Here is a 24,122-nt window from a genome sequence, read left to right on the forward strand (position 1 = left end):
AACTAAGAATTCCATGTATTCATTTCTCTCCTTATAGTACCCTGTTCAGATGATATACTGCAATTTATATAATGAAAAAGGTAAAACAAATTGATAAAATATTTTAAAAAGAAGGCTGAGAAAATTTTGACAATTCACCAACATAAGGGTATTTTTATCATTCATTTAGAAATGCAACTCAATATTATATTCAGTTTATTTTCGAATAGCTATCTCTCTACCTGACAGTCAATACTCAAACGTACCAAATTATTCATTTTTTAAATTAAAAATTTTTCTTAATTTGCATATTTGAAGAAATATAACACACTAGACAAGTTATAGAGTATAGTCTCAGACTTATGTGGCATTATGACTACTTTCAACAGTAACTAAAATCTTTTCAAAGAAAATCTTCATATTAATGTATGTCTGTCCATGTAATAGACTACAGAGAGCACACATCTGGCATTCTCAAAACAGCACATAACCACTAATGTAATGCCATAAGTCAACTTATTGCCTTTAAAACTTCACTAAATAATTGCACGGAGTACAACGGAGGGTTAAAAGCGCCCATGTTTGCCCTAGAGTTAGACAGCCTTCTTTGACTTTTTCTTCTCCGCTTCTTCCTTTTCCTTTTCTATTGCAATGACTTGTAATTCAATTTCTTTGGCACTAAACATCTGAAAAGAAAAAAGATTTTAAAACCAAACTGCAATTATACCAATAATTTCTAAATATTTACAATATGAAAGAAATGTATTATATCTTATAAATTTCTATTTTCTATTTATAACTTTATACCTTCAAATATATAATGAAATGTTTCAAAAGGTTCAACAGCAACATATTTATAACTATGAACAAAAACCAGAACTCTATGACATTTCCAGTATTGTTGTGCTAAAAAAGAAAGCAGGGTAAAATGTGATATTGCATTACATACCCTATATAAAACTATAACTCTAAAACAATTTTAATGTAAGACTTATTCTATTCATGAGCAAATAACTCATTATTGAACTCCCCTTAGCCCCATCTGACTTTGTGATTCTCTGTTAGGGTTTGACTATTTTATCAGCTCATAGATTAATCATAAAAGATCAGGAAAAGATGATTTACACTGCTTTATTTACAACTCCCTCACTAAATGCAAAGCAAAAATAATTTTTCTTTTATTTAAATCATTTTTATTTAAAATCAAAGATGGGAGCAAACTGCTCAAGGCCATACTGTTAAACAAACTGATCTGCTAGAACTTAAATCCAGATCTACCCAACTCCAAAGCATGTGCTCTATTTGCTACACAGCCTATCCTGAACACCATGTGGAAGGGTAGTATAACTTTGCTGCCAGGACACATACTATCCTACTACTACTCATAATTAAAAAACATATATATAACTCTTTGTGTAGCTATCCAGGTGTGTATACAATATATGTGACGGGGCTGGAGAAGTGAGTCTGGTCTCAGTGGTTCTGTGTCCCTGTGCTATTGGCACATGTGTGCCTGGGCCCTTGGAAGTAGGGGTGACAACTGGCCTAGTTCCAGACTCTGCATTCTGTGTTCAGCATCTTGATTATTTATGTGGGGCCATGTAGGGGAAGACCCCACCACCCTACCTCTATTTCTCTAATTCACTGAAACTTTGCTGCTGCCCCATCCATTGGTTAACTAATAAAATATGGGAATGTGGTGTCATAACAACAATTACAACAAGAAGCCACCTCCACCAATACAAAAACAAAAACCCCACTGCTCCACACATCACAGGTTTCAATACTACCTCCCCTTGAAATATTTTCCTTAAAACAAAAGGTAAATGTAAAATAATTTTTTAGCACACTTTTCATATAGTTTTCCATGCTTTGAATGCTTTTGTAGACTCTCAGCTAAAGGGAGCTAATTGGCAAACTATACTGTAAAGTTCTACCTGATGAACAATAGTGAACCATGTTTCAAATGCTCTTTAGCCAATGAATCTTCTATCATAAAATTCAGAACAATTTATCACATTGTTCTGAACAATTTATTTTGTGGTCCAGCAGTTTTAACCCACAATGGCTGACAAAAGATATACAAATAATAGTGTTAGACTTGCCACAAAGAAATATGGAAAGATGATCATACTAGGTGTTAAAATTTAAGTCTTAACAAAGTGGTTCAAGGCACTTTTAAGTGAAAAGTGTAGAAAATAGATAAAAACCAGTAGACAATCAAGAATGGGTGGAGGTTTTTTGACATAATGAAGGATAACATTGTTAGAAGCCTGGATGGCCAACAATTATATAAATGACAGTTGAATGACACTAGCTGGAAGCATATCTTGATTTCGGAAGATCTAAAAATATAGAAAGGGTGACTGCTCTCTATATGGTGCCAGGGATGAATCCCTATAGGGGACATGCTATACTGACCTCATAAAGGACTGACTCAGTAGGGGTTCCTACTTATACGAACGCATACTAAATGGGGTAGTTCTATTTATGGATCTCAATACCTCTAGTCTTCACAAAGGGTTAGGGATGGGTAACTGCTTGCAATAAGCACATACAAATTAGTGAGTATTAGCCTAGAGAAACAAAACAGAAGTTGCCATAATGTCAATGGAGACGAAGGGAAGTTCAAGGCTTATAATGATGACTCACAGGTGTCAACATTTTAACTTTTGTCAAAATATATTACAGATATTTCTTGCCATTTGGTTAATGACTTACTTTCAAAGGTTGGTTTCTTTTTATTATAGCAAGGTCAATGTTTTTTCCACCAGACTGGACAACCTAATGTAGAAAAAATGCAACATTAGAATTACTTCAGGAAACTCTGTGGTTTAATAAGCAAGTAAAGGAGAAAAAACCCCTGTGCTTTTCTGAATATCCTTTATTAGATCACTTACTTCTAGCAAAGCTCTTATTGCTAATTTGATAGCTTCATTGTCGTTAGCTATAGCATCTTCTGTGTAATTCTTTTCTAGAAATTCTCGGACAGTTTTAGCACTTCGGCCTATTGCATTTGCCTTGAAAAATAGAAGATAACTCTTAATGTCACTGCAATATGAAGGAATTTATGACTACTAAGTGAAGTTTAAAGATTTACAGTTTACTCCAGTATTTCTTAGCGTAATTCCTCAATGAAAATTGTAGGTGTGAAAACTTAGCAAACATTTCAGCAGCTCATTCGGTCACTATATGAATAATCTGTAGTGATGGCATGAGTAATTTTCAAATATACCAATGTTTTATACTGGCCAATGCTTTTTGTTGCTTTAATAGCTCCCAAGTTCTTGATAGCTGGGAGAGATTCAAAGAGCTTAAACTCCATTAAGACGCGGAGAGGAAAGGAGGTGTGACTTTGCAGTATGGTACAAAAGGAAGAAAGACGAGAAAAAAAGAACATCAACATGAAGAAGAAAGCTGTTTAAATGAACAGGACTGTGCATCACATCCTTAGAACTTGGAATAAAGTATACAGATTATTAAATTCATTATCTTTGACTTTATAAGAAAGAAGAGCTTCTTCTGTTCCATTATCTGGATTATCTGATTATTCCCTGTTGATCAGATTAAGGTTAAATCCAATGGCTAGAATACTGCAAAGGTGACGCTATTTCTTTTCCATTATATCACATCAGGAGGCACATAATGCCAATTTATCCCATTATATGTAAGGCATATAATTTTTCTAAATAATTGACTTTGAAATAAAAAATGCCTCTCTGTGTATCCTCAGGGAGCAACCAAATTAAAGTGGAAAATTATGTAAACTTGGAAATTGTTGTTATGAAACTGAAATGAAGGGCAATGGAATGATAGAGAAAAACAGAAGATGGCAGACTTCAAAATATTTAGAGAGATTCAGTGCAATAATTTGTTTTGCTTCTGGGACAGATTTGGAGGCACATGAAACCTAGTGCATGTGAAAGATTTCTAACTGGCAGAAAAAAGTATGGTATTTGCAGCAGGTAAATTCATTGCTCCTGATTACCAATTAGACTGTGCAGGTAGCTTAAAAGAAAATGTGCAGCTAACACAAGCATTCAGATATTTGTGGTAAGAACATAATCCACTGTTTTACTGGATTGGTTTAACTGGTTGGTAAAGTAGTATGAGTACAGTCAGCCCAAATAAAATACTTTAGTTAATACAGGCTTAAAAATCAAGGCAATACTTCCCCATTAATTTATCTAGATGTTAATAATAGTAAAACAAACTCTTCATGAAATTATTTTAACGCCTAGGTAAACTTTTAACAGAGTCAAAATCACTTATATCAGATTCTGTGGGGTAGTCTTATTCTTACATATGAGAATACACAAAACTTCACTTTTGAAAACTGCCCTAGATTTAGCTAGGCCCTAGATTTCTGTGCACCATTAGGTTTAAGTGCACCAGTAAACAAAGTCAGCAGTTGGCTTCTGAAACAAGAATAACCACTTACCCAAAAAACAAACTACTGCAGGAATTATGTGGAGATAGTTGCAATATACTGACATGCAAGTATAAATGCATAGTTTGGGGTGCTCTGACTCTTCTAGAGCAGAGGATGCATTAAATATTTCAGTATGGAGTTTATAAGCTCCTTTAATTCTTTATTAAAAGCAAAAAGACTACATACTTCTACTCAATGCAAGCTCCATATGATACAGCACTAATCTGAAGAATGAACGATGAACGGGAACTGGATATTTCTCCTACTGGGCCATTTGCATACACTTAGGTTTATCACATCTTTTCAAACATAAAGAAAAGACCCTGTGATTAATAAGCCAAAGTATTTCTCTATCCATCAAAAACCATCATAATTGCTGACTAGCTAAATGGTTACATAAAGTTTCTACCACCATCAATATTTTAATGTAACGTAATTTTTTGGTGACATTCTTGAAAACAATAAAGCATTTACGGCGAATATATTTATTCAACTTCTTTTAATATATTAAAAAATTCAAGATTCACCTTCCAAGCATGATAAGTACCAGAGGGATCGGTCTGATATAATCTTGGGATACCATCATCATCAAAACCTACAATTAAGGCAGAAATACCAAAAGGTCTTCTTCCATTGCTCTGAGTGTATTTCTGAAAAATAAAATGTTTTCATAACTACTTTCTGTGTAGACTATACAAAGGCCATACTATTATTTATCAAGTAACAAATTCCAATAGTAAAGTGTTCTTGTCAAAATGATCTTTATTGATTCTCATTCTGTATATCTTTAAGATCCTCTTCCCTGACTTTCTTGACTAACCTGAAATCCATGATGAAATTTTAAAAAATGTACATAATCTATAAAATATCCTAAATTTACTTATATAAGGTCTTAAAATTGTTTTCTTGTTGATTTATGTACATTTTGTTAACATAACAAGGTTGCAATATTTTTAATACAGCAGAGAACGGTATTTCACACAGTTTTGGTCCCCAGTAAAGCTGATTTTAGCAAGCTGCGCTTTGGCACCACTCCTTGGTTTACTTTGGGAAACACTACAGTTATTATTACTATCAAATATTCTTACTTGATAGTATTATCAAGTATATTCTGTCCACTATATACTAAGTTATTTCTAAATAAAGCCCAACTAAAATGTTTCTTTCAGTTCTAAAACATGAAAATCTTTGTTTCTCTTGAAGAAAAAGCATGCTTTTTCCTCACAGACAACAGGGCACTGGAAACCAATTGTAGTTTTTACTTCAGTGCCAGGAACTTCCTGGATTTGTGCTCCAGGGAGTGGGATTCACACTAATTCTGAGATTGGTGCCCCTAGAAGTTGTGCAAAAGGCAGTCCTGACAGAAAGCTCAAGACCACATTTTTAGGAACTTTTAGGAATTGTATCTAACTTTGTGGCTTGAAATAGCTTTATACTATATACTAAGCTTTCTTCCTGGACCTGTCTATTATATGTTTTCTTAATTTTTACATTTTATTATATATGTATTTTAATAATCCAATTCAAATTATGGATACAAATAACTGGCTACACAAACATAAATTAACTCTTAAAATAGGGTTTATGTCTTAATTTCTCTGTATCTCCTAATGTTCCTAGATCACACCAAAGTATGAAGAAGATTATTTGTAAATATACCTTAGAGGACAGAACCTTTTACTTTATTTGCTTAATCAACCATTTTTTTAAAATAAAAAAGTAATACATGTACATGGTTAAAATAATTTAAAAGTACCAAAGGTGTATCTAAAGCATATCTCTTTTTTTCCCCAGAATCCAGGACCCCCCTCAGTGGCAACTTCACTGTTACAGACTTAAAATGTATATTTCTATAAACGTTCTATGCATTACCTTTATATTTCTAGAAGAAAACCTAAAAATTACAATTGGGAGTCTTGTATACACAATGTTCTACACCTTGTTTTTTGGTGGATACCTATATAACCTCTGGGAAAATCAAAGCAAATAAAAAAAGCAGAACAATATTAAAATGTTGGATTTTCCTGCAACATAAATTAAGTTTAACAAAGAGGGAAATTTTTAAATAAGTATGTAATTTAAAACTTTAATATATAGAAAATATGATCTATAAAAAAATCTCTATGTGAACAAATGGTAAAATCCATGCCAGAAGTGTTCTACATGTTTTAAATGTATTCAGTCATTTACTCCAACTCAACAGAGCAGGTATTGCCGTAATGCTCATTTTATAAATAAGAAAATTGAGGCAAAACAGGCTAAATAGTTTGTCCAGAGCACTAACTATGTTATACTTATTTGCAAAATAAAAGAAAAATGAAAAACCAATGCTGATGATTATTCAGGGATACATTTATGCATTGTTCGTTGCACAATAAAAACTGGTTCAATTTTTTTAAGAAAGCAATTTAGCTATATATAACAATAATCTTAAAAACAATTATAATCTCTAATCCAGCAATCCCATACTGAAAATTAGTTTAATATAATTTTTAAAATAAAAATAAAAGCTGTTTCAAATATAATGTTATCAAAGTAGCAATTTGAGAGCCAGCAAGTGAAAGAGGAAATGAGAAAATGAAAGAAACTAGAAACAACCTAAATAATTATAGATAGCAACTAAAAACAAGCCATACCTCTGAGATATCCAAACCACCACAATAAAGAGTATCACAATAAAGCAAGTCTTAATATCTTTGCTAGTGGAGAGTCTTACTTTATAATAAACGCAACATGTGTGAAGTGCAATAAAGCAAAGCACAATAAGAGGAAGTCTGCCTGTATATAGTTATATAACAGGAGTGGGGATGTCCAGCCCATGGGCTGTCCCTGCCAAGGCAACAGCAGACAGGACTCAAAATTCAGTAAGTTGATAATTTTGTATGGTCCGCAAATGATGTTATACACATCCAAATGGCCCTTGGCAGAATAAAGGTTCCCTGCCCCTATTACATAAGGACTATATTGACATATATAAAAACACATAAAATAGTAAGTGAAAAAAATATTTTTAGACATCATGATTATATTTAATGTACTTACTCATGGATTCAGAAGTCATACCTGAACTTGATCAGTTGTGTTTAGGTTTGCAGGTGAAAGAATCATGGGTATTGCTTTCATAAACTCTAAAAAATGGTTCTCATTAGTCTATCTCCAGAAGTGAAGGAATCCCCTTAAAAGATTATACTTCTTGCTCTTTTTAATTTTAATATAATTCCCAGAACTGATACTGACTGAGATTCCTAGTGATCAAAGCAATCTATTCACTGGAGTAACTGCGAGTATTAAGTATGAGAAAGAATAAAGAATTTAGTAGATTTAATAGACTAAATGAAGTATTTCCATGATTAGACCCATAATGATAAAGGAGAAAACTAAGCAACTTGTTGCTATATTGGCTTACCTGTTTTAAGGATGCTATGAAGCGAGTTATATATTCTACAGTGACTGGGTCCTCAACTGTAAGCTTATGACTTTGGCACTCCACACGGGCTCTGGTTATTACTACTCTAGCATCAGCAGTCAGTCCTATAAAAGTAGTTGATACATTATAAAAATGACTTTTTTCATCTTCGAAAGGGTTTTTTAGCTACCATAAAATCTTTCTTATAATGTCCTTTGGGTCTCTCAATGTATGTCCATTATAAAGACTTTGTAAAATTCTTTGTGAATCACTCATCCCACATTCTGATTTATTTCCTTCAGGACTTAATTTGATGCACTTTTATTTACTTTTTAAAGAAAACGACAGGTCAGTGGAATTAAGTACATTTTACACTTCTGGGCAATCATTACCATCCATCTTTAGGACTTTTTTATCTTCCCAAACTGAAACTCTGAATGCATTCAACAATAACTTCTCATTCCTTCTGTCCTAACATCTGTTTGCAACCACCATTCTATTTTCTGTTTCTACTAATCTGATGACTCTAGGTATCTCATATAAGTGGAATCATATGGTAATTGTCCTATTGTGAGTGCTTATGTCACTTAGCATAATGTCTTCAAAGTGGACATACTTGACTAATTCCTGATAGAGTAAAAGCTTTCAGTCTTTGAGTATGATGTTCACTGTGGGTTTTTGCTATAGGGCCTTTATTATGTTGAGATGATTTTTTTGTATTCTTAGTTTGTTGAGTGTTTTTATTATGAAAGGTACTGAATTTTGTCAAATGTTTTCTCTACATCAATTGAGATAATCATGTAGTCTCTCCTTAATTCTGTTAATGTAGTACATTATGTTGATTGATTTTCATAAGTTGAATTATCCTTGCACTCCAGGAATAAGCACCTCTTAGTCATAGTGTATAATCCCTTCAATAGCTGCTGAATTTGGTTTGCTAGTATTTGATTGAGAATTTTTACATCAATATTTATAAGGGATATTGGGCTATAGTTTTCTTGTGGTGTGTTTGTTTGGTTTTGGTACTTGGGTAATGCTGGCCTCATAGAATGAGTTTGGAAGTGTTTCTTCCTCTCCAATTTTTTGGAAGACTTTGAGAAGGATTGGTATTAATTCTTCTTTAAAAGTTTGGTAGAATTCACCAGTGAAAATATCTGGTCCTAGGCTTTTATTATTGAGCGGTTTTTTTGTTTGTTTGTTCTTTTATTGATTTCAGAGAGAGAAGAAGGGGGGGAGGAGGGAGGGGAAGAAAGAGAGAGGTGAGGGAGAGAACTGAGAGAGAAGCAACTATCAGCTGCCTTCTACATGCGCCCTGACTGAGGATGGAACCCACAACCTAGGTATGTGCCCTGACAGGGAATCGAACCTTCACCTTCTGGTGTACAGGAAGACACTCCAACCGAGTCACACCAGCCAGGGTTTATTGAGAGGTTTTTGATTACTGATTTACTCTTTACTGATTATACATCTGTTGATATTTTCTATTTCTTCTTAAGCAACTTCAAGTAATCTGTGAGTTTCAAGGAATTTGTCCATTTTTCTAGGTTATCTCATTTGTTGGCCTATGACTGTTCATAGTATTCTCTTATAATCCTTTTTATTCCTGTGATATCATTAGTGGCATCCGTCTTTTCATTTCTGATTTTAGTTGAGTCTTCTTTTATTCTTAGTCCATCTGACTAAAGGTTTGTCAATTTCGTTAATGTTTTCAAAGAACCAACTCTTAGGTTTGTTGATTTTTTTCTATTGTTTTTCTATTCTCTATTTTATATATCTCTGCTCTAATCTTTATTATCTCCTTCCTTCTGCTAGCTTTGGGTTAAGTTTCTTCTTTTTCTAGTTCTTAAGATGTAAACTTAGGCTGTTGAAGTATTTTTTTAAATGTAATTATAACTATAAATTTTCCTCTTAACACTGCTTTTTCTGTTTTGTATATTGTGTTTTAATTTTCATTTGTCTCAAAATATTTTCTCATTTCTCTTGTGATATTTTTCTCTGACCATGGATTTTTAAGGAAAAAATTGTTTAATTTCCATGTATGGATTTTCCAGTTTTCCTTCTGCTGTTGAATTCTAGTTTTATTCTCTTTTTTTAAAATCCTCACACGAGGATATTTTTTCCATTGGTTTTCAGAGAAAGTGGAAAGGGGGGGGAGAGAGGGTGAGAGGGAGAGGGAGGGGGAGGAAGAGGGAGAGGGAGAGATATCGATGTGAGAGAGGCACATGGATTGGCTGCCTCCCGCTTGAGCACCCACCAGGGCTGGGGATTGAGTCTGCAACTGAGATATGTTGCAGAATAGAACTCTGGACACTTCAGTCCATGGGCTGATGCTCTAACCACGAAGCAAATCAGCTTGGGCTAGTTTTATTCCCTTTTGATGGAAATAACACTTTGTATGATTTCAATCTTTTAAACTTTGTTAAGTCTTGTTTTGTGGTAAGATAATTTCTTTTCTTTTTTTTTTTTAATCCTCACCCGAGGATATGTTTAATGATTTTTAGAAAGAGAGGGAGGGGGAGAGAGAGAAGCACTGATGTGAGAGAACCATCGATTGGTTGCCTCTTGTACCCACCCTGACCGGAGATTGAACCCACGGCCTAGGTATGTGCCCTGACTGGGACTTGTACCTGCAACCTCTTTTGATGTACGGGACAAAGCTCTAACCAACTGAGCCACCTGGCCAGGGCAAGATCATTCATTTTTCAAGACAGTAAAATGAAGATTTCTTTTTGCTCAATAAGGTTTTCAAAAATTTTTTGCTAATAAGGTTTTTAAACTTCAATATAAAATTATGACTTGAAAAAACACAATTAGAAAATGAGCAAAAAACAACAATAAAAGAAACATGTCTTGTTTGCTATACAGATGCAAATAAGCACATGAAAATATATTCAACATCATTAGCCATGAGGCAAATGCAAATTAAACCCACAATGAGTTATTACCACACACCTATATAAATGTCTAAAATAAAAAATAGTAACAACAGCAAATGCTGCTGAGGATGCTGACAAAAATGAATCATTTATACATAGCTAGAGGGAATGTGAAATAGTACAACCATTCTAGAAAACAATTTGGCAGTTTTTTATATAACAATGCATGTATTATCATATGACCCAGCAATTATACTTTTGAGCATTTATCCCAAAACAATGAAAACCTATGTTCACACGAAAATCTATACATAAAAGTCTATACCAACTTTATTTGTAGTAGGCAAAAACTGGAAATATGTCCTTCATATTGTTAAAAGTGGCACATCCATATCATAGCATACTATTTAGCAATAAAAACAACAGACTATTGATATATGTGACAATGTGGATGAATTACAAGAGAATTATGCTGAATGAAAAAAGGCAATATTAAAAGGTTATATAGCATATGATTCTATTCATACAGCATTCTCAAAAATGACAAAATTGCCCAGCCGGTAGGCTCAGCGGTTGAGCATTGACCTATGATCCAGAAGATCACAGTTCGATTTCCAATCAGGGCACATGCCCAGGTTGTGGGCTCGATCCCCAACGTCGGAGACAGCTGATCAATGACTCTCATCATTGATATTTCTATCCCTCTCTCCCCTCCTTTCCTCTCTCTGAAATCAATAATGACATATTTTTTTTAAAATGACAAAATTATAAAGATGGAGAATAGAATAGCTTACTGGTTGCCTGAGGTTAGAGATAAGGAGGAGGAATAGCATGGGTAGCCTTGTGGTGATGTAAGGGTTGTGTATCTTGATTGTGGTGATGGCTACATGAATCTACACATGTGATAAGTCTAATAAAACTACACACACACGCAAATGATTGCATGTAAAATTGGTGAAATCTGAAAAAAATCTGTGGCTTATAACAATGTCAGTTTACTGGTGTTTGAAGATGTTACCACTGAGGTAAACTTGGTAAAGGATAACAGGGACTACTTTGTGATTTTTTTAATAATTTTCTGATCTAAAATTATTGCAAAATAAAAAAATTAAAAAGAAAACAGCTAACTAAAATTACAATTAGGATAATGTAACGTATACCTTCTGACATTTATATTTTATCAAAGCTAACTATCAGAAATCCTGGTTTACAGAGTTGTGATTTTCCAGAAAAGATAGGGTACATTGTTTGTATTTAATAAGAAACGGAGTATAACTCCATATGTTGTATAAATACAGCACCACAAAAACTGTAGTGGGACCAAATGTGTTACCGTACTACATAAGATACTCTATATCCTTATCATAGGTCCATAAGTACCTGCAAAAGCCATGCAGACATGGTCATCAAGGGCACAAATTTTCCTTACTGTTCTTTCATCTTGAAGCTTGGCAACAGATTTTTTTTCTACCCCAAGTACAACTATATTGGTACCACGAATTCCAACCTGTTAAGTCATTAAAAATATATAATTAGTTGTCAGTTTATCATTAAATCAACTTATTCTAACACATGACTTATAGGAAAATGCTTTTCCTTAAATGTTCATTGAAAGTGAAAAAGCAGACTTCTACGAAAACAGCTACATAGATCCTGGCTTACTAGAATCCATTACTGAAACTCAAAGCAAAAAAGACATATAGGTAGAAACTGGAAGAATATACCATAAATGTTGAAACTATGAGTGTCTTAATCTCATACAATACACCTAAAGATATGCTATCTAAATATAGGACAATTTTAACTAAAATGAAAGATTCTGGGAACCCATGTGGATTCCTTATAGAAAGAGGGCAGGCAGTACCAGTATGGGTGGGAGCAGAAATAGTACAGAAAGTTAAGTAGATACATTCTGAAATCTCTCCCATGTGTCTCACAGCTTGGAGAGAGAGGGACTGGAGGTCATAAGCCGCCAAGAGAAAGATCAAATGCCTGCACCCCAGATCATGGATAAAGCCTCAATTCAAACAGGGATATAACAAGAAGAATCACTACTGCTCCTCCCTCCACCCCTTGCCTTGGGAAGGAAGTAGAAAAACGTCTAAAGAATAATGTACAAGAGTAGTAGTTCTCAAACAGGGATTTCTGGGGAAACATGGCCATATTCTTAGGGGTTCAAGAGTAATCTATGAGAATTTTAATTCTGCATTAAAATGGTAATCTATTATTTTGATATTGGTATTTGTACTTATGATTGCCTTTTGGCCAAGTGTGATCATATTGTACTGTTTTATACGACAATAACTAGGCAAAAGGTGTATACTGAATTAGTATTCTTTTTTAAAAAAATTATTTATTTATTTTAGAGAGAGAGGAAGAGAGAGAGAGAGACATCCATTTGTTGTTCCACCCATTCATGTATTCATTGTTTGATTCTTGTATGTGCCCTGACTAGGGGATTGAACCTGCAACCTTGGTGTACCGGGATGACACTCCAACCAACTGAGCTCCCCAGCCAGGGCCTGAATTAATATTCTTGCAGTAAAAATACAGAACAGATTAAATATAGAATTAGACCTGATATTACATCTTTCAATTAAATAAAACATAGACAATTTATCAAAGCTTTTGCTCTAATTGTTCCCTCACTTCATTTAAGTCTGTCAGTTTATCCAAGAGGCGTTCCCTAACCATCCTATCTAAAATCAGCAATCCTCTCTCCAAATCCCACCCTCCTCTAATACACATGTCGAACTTCATACGCTATAGGGCACATGCCTTCTTATCAAGTCATGAGACGTTACAACAACTTAACATATGTTAGGACTCAAAGAAAATCTCAGTATTTTCCTCAAATTGAAATAAATCAATTTAAAATCACTGATCACAAGACAATACAATAATTTTTATAACTCTCAACTAAACAATTTTGACTTAATAAAGAAATTAAAACTCCCAACAGGTTGGGTCGTGAGTATGCCTCTTCATGCAGGCGCTGCCACAGCCTGGGAGCTGTGTGCAAAGCTGACTTTTGAAGGGTTGAGTTACAAGCAGTCCATCCCATCCCAGAGATGGCAGGAAAGGGAGGGAGGGGAGAGGGAAGGAAGGAGAAAGTGGGAAGGGTGGTGTAGATTTGTGTGACTGATCTCAGCAGGAGGTGCAGAGATGTAAGTTGAGAATGCATGCAGTGAAAGCCCTTGGGGCCTCACCCCTCCAAAATAACTCCCACCTTAATCCCTGCCCCTATTGCCTGCTGTCCCCATGGGCTACCCCTCTTCCTCTTCATCCACCCACCCCATTACCTACATGGCTGACCCAAATCCAAAGCATTTTGTATATATAATTTTTTTTTTTTCTTTTCAAAGAACAAAACAAAATAAACCTTCCAACACATACTATCTAGAAAATGTTTATAATGAAAATCCTAATATCGAAGTCTTCTTGATGTGGACAGAATTATGCTGAGAAGAAAATTCAGAATCTCACTTTATAAAATCAAATTAAAAATTCATTCAAGAAGTTAAAAAAGGGATAAAAATGTTAAAGCTAAGCTCAAGGGGAGAAATAAGGAAAAAGCATTAATTAATGATTAGGGAGAAAACAATAAAATTGATAAATAATACCAAGAGATAGTTTTTTAAAGAAATACTTTTTTTTTTTTTTTTAATGTCTTAGTTAAACCAGCCAAAAGGAAAAAAGAGTAAAGGAAATATATTCAAGCAGGGAAAAGTAGGAATTTAAAAATTATAACCCTAAATTAATAAATTTGAAAATCTTACTGAAAGGATGACAGACTAGAAAAATTAAAAATTGCCCATACTGACTCAAGAAAAGAAAGAAAAACTCAGTCTCACTAACAAAGGGGATAATTTCAGAATGAACTATTCCTTAGAAAAACTCAAGTGTCACCCTGGCCAGTGTGGCTCAGTTGGTTGAGTGTAGTCCTGTGCACCAAAAGACTGCTGATTCAATCCTGGTCAGGGCATATGCTCAGGTTTTGAGTTAGATCTCAGGTCGGGCTGAGTTTGAGAGGCAACCAATTCCATGTTTCTCTCTCTCCCTCCTTCCCTCTCTCTTTCTCTCTCTCTAAAAATCAATAAAAAAGTCTTTTTTTAAAAAAAGTGTCAGGCCTAGAAGGTTCATGAATGAATTCTTTCTAATCTTCTGTTATGGGTACATTCCCATGGTATTTAAATTATTCTGTGGTACAGATCAAAATGGAAATATTCCTAACTCTTTTTAGGAAAGCTATATAACAATGTTAAAATCTGGCAAATATAAAATTTTCTAAATTAAGAAAAATACCAATGATTTTCACTTAGGAAAGCTGATGCTAAAAATTCAAAACAAAATATTTACAAATAGAATCCAGAGTTACACAAAAATAATAATATACCATAAACAAGTATGATTCATTCCAGGAATTTTGGAATCATCAATAAAAGTAAATATTTTATTTTTAAAAAATATATTTTTATTGATTTCAGAGAGAGGAAAAGAGAGGGAGAGAGAGAGAAACAAAAAGTAAATATTTTAATATAAATGATAGAGTGGGTAATGGAGATGTTATTTTTGACCTTCTGATTATAGCACTTCAACTGTTCTTGAAGAAATATTGAGTCTTTAGGTGGGGCTGTAATGTAAACCAGTCTATCCAAACTGTAAATCCTTAAAGTTTTACTGGAAGTGTTTGGAAGACAGGATAATTCTTTCTGCTCTAACAGAGCTGGGAGTCTGGAGTCAAAACAGGAAAGTCACGTCTGAGAGTGAAAGTAATAGGGAGAGAAAGCAAGATATGGAGAGGGAAAGAGGGAGAGAAAGAGAGACACACAGAGAGAGACACACCAGTTCTTCTGACATCCTTTAAGGCCCTAGTAGTCATATAATTGAGCCTAAAAACAAAGTTTACCCTGGCTCCCTTTGGGTACTTGATTCAACAGGTTCACTTTATTGCTTAAATTATTGTGAGTTGGATTTCTGATGCTTGCAATTTAGTAGTCCTAACTAAAACAATTCTATGGTAAAAATGAAAAGTAAATGATAAAAGCTACAAAGGCATTTCATAAAATTCAACATTTTAAAATAACTTTAGAATAGCAGGAAGAATGCTATTTCACAACTTATTAAAAGTATTACAAACTAGCAGATAAAACCACCTAAGAAAATGAATCACTATCCATTCAACTGTTTAAGCCAACAGTTGGCTTTATAGCTTCCTCTCCCACACCATCCATTTCCAATCGATTACCAAGTTTCTGTCCATTTTGCCTGCAAAAGCAATCTACATCTTCCTATCACCACTCTAGTACATGCAACCATCATTTCTTGCCTATGTAACTTAGTAAATTTTCCTGTTTCTACTCCTGCTCCCCACCTTTCCACAGCGCCCCCATACTCCACAGCCTTCCCTCATTCCCCCCAGTGCACTCTAATCTAGTCTGCACAAAGCAGTCATAGTGAGCATTTAAAAATATCAATAGGGCCCTGGCTGGTGTGGCTTAGTTGGCTGGAGCATCGTCCTGTACATCAAAAGTTGGTGGGTTCGATTCCCAGTCAGGGCACATATCCACATTGCTGGCTTCAATCCCTGGTCAGGGCACATTCGGGAGGTAGCTGATCGGTTTCTCTCTCAAACTGATCTCTCTCTAAAATAATCAATTAAAAAAGTTTAAAAATATGTCAGTAGGGTTAGATTACTCTCCAGTTGAATATCTTTCCATGGCATTCTACTGTACTTAGAAAATGTTTTTTAAAATCCTCAATTTTGCTTATAAAGTGGGCATGATCTGCCCCCTGCCTACTCTTCAATAGTATATCATTATTGTTAAGCAAGCACCAACCATACTACCTTCTTTCAAGGCTGTCTCAAATACAGTTCTGTTTTCCTCCTCTAAGCACTCACACATGATATTCCCTCTGCCTGAAAAAGTTCTATTTTAGGTCTCAATTTAAATCTCACTTCAAGGAGTCCTCTATTATTTTATAAGCAACCCGTTATGTTCTTGCAATCAGTATATTTATTATTATTTATTTATTCACTGTGGTTATTTCTTAAATAGTACATTCTATGAGGGCAAGGAAACAATTGGATAAATCTAGTAAGCGGGACACTCTACCCAATTAACCCAGTCTCTTCAAGATGTCAAAGACAGAAAAGAAAGAGGGGATGCTACTTAAGAATAAAACAGAGATAACTAAACAGCTAAGTGCTTGATACTTGATATAAAATAAGTATTACTTAAATGTTAGTTTACCGTGTAGTAGAAATACAAAAGGGATTACACCATCTAGATTCTCAAAGCTCTTACTATCTAGTTGATGTGAGAAGACTATATATCTGAAATTAAAGAGACTATTGCGCCAAACAGTAAATATTGTATAATGCTCTGTGTTACAGATTATAAATGCAGAAGAAGAAAAATATCCATGATGACTAGAGTGGATCAGAGATGGCTTTCTGAAGGAGAAATGTGTGATCTTGGAGGAAAAGTAAAGATATAGAGAGCGGCAGAAAGAAAGGTGTTTTCTTCTCTCCCCTCCTACAAGGGCAGAAGCATATATTAGTGAAATCGTGAAGCTGCCCCCTTAATTAAAGACAGTGGGTAAGGATTATGAAAGACTTTGATGGTCAGACTGTGGAGCTGAGATTTGATAAAGTAGGAAATATGGAGCTAATAACAGTTTAGGGTCAGGGAAAGGACTGAATGAGGAATCATAATAAATCTTATGCTTTTCATGAGAATATCATGAAGGATTCATATTTTTCCCAAGAAGAACGGTATTACTTCTCCAAAATGTTATTCAAAGATGTTTTTCATCTATAGAAAAGGGAACTAACAAAAAGAAAACAGGCCTCTTATCTTACTTCATGCTGTAAAATCATCATCAAGGAGGTAAAACCCAAGGCCTCTAATTGTGGCCCATGTAACTTTTTGTTTTACTAAATAGTATCATATTCACATATTGGTCAAAACGGGTCAACCTTCAACCTTGGCTTATTTATAACTCATCATATCAAATATCATTTACAGATAATTTTGTGACATATTTTAATAAACAAGTGCTATTATAAACTTTACCCCATGTAAAAGGTCATAGCACCCTCAAAGAAACACAATCAAACTCCATATAAAGATGCAAATTATAATTTCAGAATCCTGAGACAAAACTGTCTTATCCTTCCAATGTATCTTTAAAAATGCCCACTATAGGTATTTTTATATCCTTACCCTTTTACAGCTCATTACAAAGGAACTATCAATCAGTTCTATAGCATTCTAAAACATTTTAAATGAGCCAGTGTGGTTTCTTATTATACCCTAGTCTTCTCCCATTACTCCCTTCATTTTAGGCTCTAAAACTTGGGCATTATTTTCTAACCATATGCTTCATGCCATGCTGGGGATTATATAACTTTTTGTTTTTATCAAAATGGTACCCTTTTGGTTTAAGCTACATCAGGCTTTTCTTAAATTTACAATTCTAAAAAAATTACTTACAAAACAGAAGCAAAACTAGTGGGCCCCATTAAATAGAAAAATACTTTAAAAATTATAAGATTCTCTCCAGTGTTTTTTTTTATCACTTTACATTTGATAGATTTATAATAAAAGTGAATTATTTCCTTCCATAACTAAGTTGGTATGGAAAATGAGAGAAAATACAGACACCGCTACAGTTAGAAATGAACTGTGTATTCTCATAGCTGGTGTCTCAAATTCCAAAATGTACAACAAACTACCTCATGAAATTTGAAAGATTAAAAAAAATTGGATCCTCCTGAATCAAAGGCTAGGATTTGGAAGATATGGATAATTGGTCCTTGGTTATCAGAGCATTTTTGTCATTTTTAATTTTTATATACCAGAAAATTATTAAAGATAACTAAAACTTGGCAGGAGTATTAAAACTACCGAGTAAAGTTTTTCAGAAATGTAGATAGGTAAATTTAAATAAGAGTATAATCTCTCAAAGAATTTCAGAACTATTTAAAAGCCAAACCAAAAAACCTGGCAAAAGAGAGGAGATGCTTGGGGCTTAGAGGCTCTAAAAGGCTGTCAAATATTTGGGTGCAAATACTAGGACAGTAATTTTTTTTTTTTTTAATATATCTTTATTGATTTCAGAGAGAGGACAGGAGAGGGAGGGAGAGAGATAGATAGAAACATCAATGAGGAGAGAGTCATTGATCGAGCCCGCAACCCGGGCATGTGCCCTGACCGAGAATCGCCTGGATCCTAGGTCGACCCTCAACGGCTGAGCCGCGCCCGGCGGGGTAGGACAGTAATTTTTAACAAGTCAAAGTGTTTGTAAGTGGTTTAGCCGTACCCTCACCAACAAGGATTTAATTTTACATTGACTTACTCTGTACTGTGATTACACAGCGGCCCCCACGTGAAGCAACTGTCACTTTTCCATGCACATGTGAATTCCCGAGGAAGTGCGCCATGTGCATTCAGGTATGCTGCTACAGGTTGAAAGAAAACTTTTCTTTCCTTATCGTCAGAAACAGCATTAATATCGTTTCTACTGTCAAGGCTCCTAAAAGACACGCACGCACGCACGCACGCACCCACGCACGCACGCACGCCCGAGGCTATCGTTAAATAAAGACAGTTGCACAACAGAAGCCTATGAAATCTACCAACTTTTACTCCCATCACTTCCAGCCATTTTTACAAGCGGGAGACTCTCCCGTCCTGTCCCCCTACACCTGGGGACGGGCTGGGACAGCGGGTACGAGGGCCTGACACGGGGCGGGGGCGGTGGTGAAGACGTTGCTGGCTCACCGCGGTGGATCCTTTCTTCACCGCTTCCTGGGCATATTCCACCTGGAAGAGGTGTCCATCCGGGGAGAAGACGGTGATCGCCCGGTCATACCGAGACGCCATTGCTCAGGGCCACAGCGATCTCCACTGTGCGTCAGATGCTACAACCGTAGAGTCCCGCGGAGGAACGGCTCCTGTTGCCACGTGCTACCCGGAAGTGCTTAATCTGGGGTCTCCAGGGCCCCCGGCCCGCCCGGAAGTGTCCTTGCGCTCTCTTGCACCAGGAGCCCGAAGCCGTCGCGACGCCGGCGGAGACGGAGTCCTCGTGCCCGCCGACCGAGCGGCGCGAGGCGGTGCGTGCGGCCGGCGAATCCCTCCGCTGCCCCGTCCCTGACGTCCAGCTGTCTCACCGCGGTGTTGCCCCCGGGGGAGGGCCGTGGCAGATCACTCCCGTTATAAAAATGACATCAAAGATTAGGGCATAACGGTGAGAACTTGAAAGAGCAGATATTTGTGCTTTCGCAAACCTGTGGTAAGCTAAATTTCAAATTCTTCCTTTGGCTTCAAATTATACATTCCCTTCTCTCTGTCTCTATCTTGTTTCAACTCGGTGCAAAGACATAATTTTCAAAATAGTATTCTGTGTTGTGCCTTGTGATAAAAAAATACAGCAAATGAAAAGTTTTTTTAAATAGAGCAAATAGTCCATCAAACTAATGCTAATGACAAGAATTAAGATACTATTTTAATCAAATGTTTGAAAAGCCCAAAGTATGCTACTTAAAAGGTATCTGCAAATTTAACTCTAGTAGAAAGCTAACCGGCAATATTACTACCTGTGAAACAACGCTTGTCTCTTTGTCCTCGCCAGTAAATCGGAATTACTTTCATATTTAAATTTTGCACACTACAATGAGTTTTTACAAATGTCAATACCCATATAACCATGGCCACAGTAAAGATAGAGAATAGTTTCATCATCTCCCAAAGTTCTCTTGTGCTCCTTTTGGAGTAAACATCCCCCCAACCCCATCCCCAGTCAACCGTAACCTACTTTCTATCACTATACCTTCATTTAGCCTTATCTAGGTTTTTACATAAATGGAATCAACAGTATGTCTCCTTTTATGCAGCCCAATGTTTTTAAGATTCATCCATTTTGTTGGATAATAGTTCTGTCCTTTTCATTCTTGAGAAATATTCCATTGTAATAATGTGTCATAGTTTATTTATTCATTCACCTTTGTTGAATATGTGGGTTGTGTCCTAAATTTTATACTATTTTTATGAAAGGTGCTACGAATACTCAAGTCTTTGTGTGGGCAATACATTTTCATTTCTTTGGGGTAAAGAGTAAATACTCAAGAGTGGAGTTGCTGGGTCATGCTTAACTTTTTAATAATCACTGTTTTCCACTCCCACTAGCTATGTATGAATGTTCCAGTTGTTCCACATACTCTCAGTAACTTGATGTCACTAATTTTAGCCATTTTAGTGAGTTTGAAGTGGTTTTTCGATGTAGCTTTAATTTGCATTTGTAATGATTAATGAGAGAGCAACTTTTCATGTATCTGTTGGCCATTGATATATCATTTTGAAGTGTTTAAATCTTTTGTCCATTTTTGTTAATAGAGTTGGTTGTCTTATTGAGTTGTAAGAGTTCTTTATATATTCTGGATAAAACTTTTGTTTTTATGTTTCATAAGTTCATGTTTTCTCCTAGTCTATGTCTTGACTTTTCATTTTCTTATATTTGAGGAGATGAGTTTTTAATTTTAAAGAAATCCAGTTTTAAAGAAATCCAATTATTTTGTACTTGCTTTTTGTGTCATATCTAAGAAGCATTTGCTTAGCTTAAGGTCGTGAAGATTTTCTGTTTTTTTGCAGAAGTTCTAAAGTTTTACTTTTTACATTGAGGCCTACAATCTATTTCAACTTTTTAAAAAAATTTTATTGTTGACACTACTGCAGATGTCCTCTATTTCCCCCCACCTTTGCTCCCCCCCTCCAGCTCCACCCCCTTCTCCTTTGACCCTCCCCAACGCTATTGTCTGTGTCCACGGGCTATGCATGTATGTTCTTTAGATAGTCCCTTCACTTTCCTTTATCCAGTCCCCCCACCCCCATTCCCTCTGACATTTGTCAGTCTGTTCCATGTATTCATGCCTCTGGTTCTACTTTGTTCCTCAGTTTATTTTATTAGATTCTACATATTAGATCATATGGTATTTGTCTTTCTCTGACTGGTTTATTTCACTTAGCGTAATAATCTCCAGGTCCATCCATGGTGTCGCAAAGGGTAAGAGAGTTCCTTCTTTTTTACATCTGCGTAGTATTCCATTGTACCACATCTTTTTTATGCACTCATCTACTGATGGGCACTTGGGCTGTTTCCAGAGCTCAGCTATTGTAAATAACGCTATGAACATAGGGGTGCATATATTCTTCCTGAGTGGTGGTTCGGGATTTTTAGGCTATATACCCAGAAGTGGGATTGCTGGGTCAAGAGGTAGTTCCATTTTAAATTTTTTGAGGAAGCTCCATACTGTTTTCCACAGTGGCTGCACTAGTTTGCATTCCCACCAACACTTGTTGTTTGTTGATTTATTGATAGTCAAGTTAACTTTTTTTGTATATGTGAAGAAAAGGCCAAAGTTCATTTTTAAAAGCATGGATATCTAGCTCTTCCAAAACAATCCTTTCTCCGTTGAATTATCTTGGCCTCTGTATTAGCTTTCTGGGGCTGCTGTCATAGATTACTACAAACTTTGTGCCTTAAGTTAGCAGACATTTATTTTCTGACAGTTGGAGGCCACAAGGCTGAAATCATGGTTTCTACAGGACTGCACTATGATATTATGCTATTATTTTTCTTTTAAGAAAATGTATACTAAATGCGATTGTTAGGTTAATTTAATATAATATTAAGACAGTAGTTTATAACATATTGAATGACTTAATATTTTAGTGGACATTGTCTAATTCAACCATAAATGTTAGATGGGAAAAACCACACTGTATTAGTTTCCTATTGCTACTGTGACAAATTATCACAAACTTAATGGCTTAAAGCAACACAAATTTATTACCTTACAGTTTTGGAGGTCAGATGTCCAAAGTGGGCTTCACTGGCTATAATTAAGGTTTTAGCAGGATGGTGTTCCTTCTAGATGCTCTAAAGGAGAATCTACTTCCTTGACTTTTCTAGCTTTTAGAAGCTACCCACATTCCTTGGTTCATGACCCACTTCCATCTTCAAAGCCAGTTAAGTCTTTCTCAAGATGCCATCTCTCTGATTATGATTCGTCAATCTCAACTCTTCCTCATTTGAAGATATTTGTGATTGCTTTGGGCTCATTCAGATAATCCACGTTAATCTCCATATGTTAAAGTCAACTGATTTACCTCCTTAATTCTATCTGGAATCTTAATTGCACTTTGCCATGTAACCTATCATATTCACAGGTTCTATGGATTGGAAGGTGATCATCTTTGTGAGAATGAAATAATTCTGCCTACCATACGCATTCATAGAAAAATTGGCTAATCATAGGGAAATGAGTATATTATAATCCTCTCTAGAAGTTGTGAAGCAGTTCACAAAGAGTTATTACATTCTTTTACTAGAGTAACTGGACATCATGCACAAAGGTCAGAGAACATTCTAAATTGGAAAAAGATCACTTGATATGTAAATTATAGCCAGAAAATTTCCCAAAGGTAGACTGCACTATCAAGTCCTTTGAAGCCTTTCTAGTCCTCAAATATATATTTTTCTTCTTAATAGCATATTAAGAACAAATCTTATCCTTGTTTAGTAATATATAATACCTCATGGTTTTTACATATTTTACCATTAAAATTTGGAACAATCTTAAATAATCTAATGTAAGATAATCACTTAGTAGCCCGGCTGGGCATGGCTCAGCGGCTGAGCATCGGCCTAGGATCCAGGCGATCAGGGCACATGCCCGGGTTATGGGCTCGATCAATGACTCTCTCATCATTGATGTTTCTGTCTCTCTCTCTCCCTCTCCTTTCCTTTCTGAAATAAATAAAGATATATTAAAAAAAAAAAAAGATAATCACTTAGTACACTGGCTGTACATAATAAATTCTAAATAAATAAACACTTTATTTCTAATAGCCTTTAGATAGGGTAGCAGTTTTTCAGTAAGGTGAATGAAATGCAGAAATGACCTGTCCAGTATCATACCATAGGTGAAAGAACTGGCAACTCCAAACCTGTGCATTTGTCACAGTGAGTTAAGGTTGCATAGGACTTCACATAGAAACGAATTTTTTTAAAGCAATACTTTCCCATAATATCCCCCAAATATAATTGATTCAGCTCCTCAATTCATTCAATGTTTGATACTGTAAGAAGAGATGGAAATGCCCTAAATAGGCTTTGTTATAGTCTGCTTTGAATGAAATCTTCTGGAGTATTGAAAATAAAGTATTTTATGGAGAATTGGGAAAGATGATTTGTTCTTGCCTAGAATAATGATGTGTGTGTGTGTGCGCACGCACCTTTCTCCTTATAGTCTTGAAATCTGTGGAAGCCACAACTCAAAATGACTCATCAAATGTCATGGAGAGAGCAGAAATATTTTGAAAGGTATTACCTGAGGGGTTTTGCTCTGAGACCAATTATAGGC

General features: G+C 35.4%; 1 protein-coding gene across 4 annotated transcripts; it reads right to left on the bottom strand.

Moving 5' to 3' along the window:
* Positions 1–219: 219 nt before the first annotated feature.
* PSMA8 (proteasome 20S subunit alpha 8) lies at positions 220–19,584 on the bottom strand (the record flags this gene model as incomplete). 4 transcript variants are annotated; one of them, XM_081148551.1, is made up of 7 exons in its annotated part: positions 220–665; positions 2,701–2,763; positions 2,880–2,999; positions 4,939–5,061; positions 7,818–7,942; positions 12,074–12,200; positions 19,483–19,584. In XM_081148551.1, the coding sequence occupies 7 exons, from the start codon at positions 19,582–19,584 to the stop codon at positions 573–575; spliced, it is 753 nt and encodes a 250-aa protein (XP_081004677.1). In that variant the 3' UTR covers positions 220–572. The 4 variants fall into 4 exon arrangements, with proteins under 4 accessions (XP_081004677.1, XP_081004676.1, XP_081004678.1 ...); XM_081148550.1 differs by having other exon boundaries at positions 7,818–7,984; XM_081148552.1 differs by lacking the exon at positions 2,880–2,999.
* Between the last annotated feature and the right edge of the window lie 4,538 nt (positions 19,585–24,122).

The sequence above is a fragment of the Miniopterus schreibersii genome (genome assembly GCF_964146895.1).
Source record: "Miniopterus schreibersii genome assembly, chromosome: 10".
In the NCBI taxonomy this organism is placed as follows: Eukaryota; Metazoa; Chordata; class Mammalia; order Chiroptera; family Miniopteridae; genus Miniopterus; species Miniopterus schreibersii.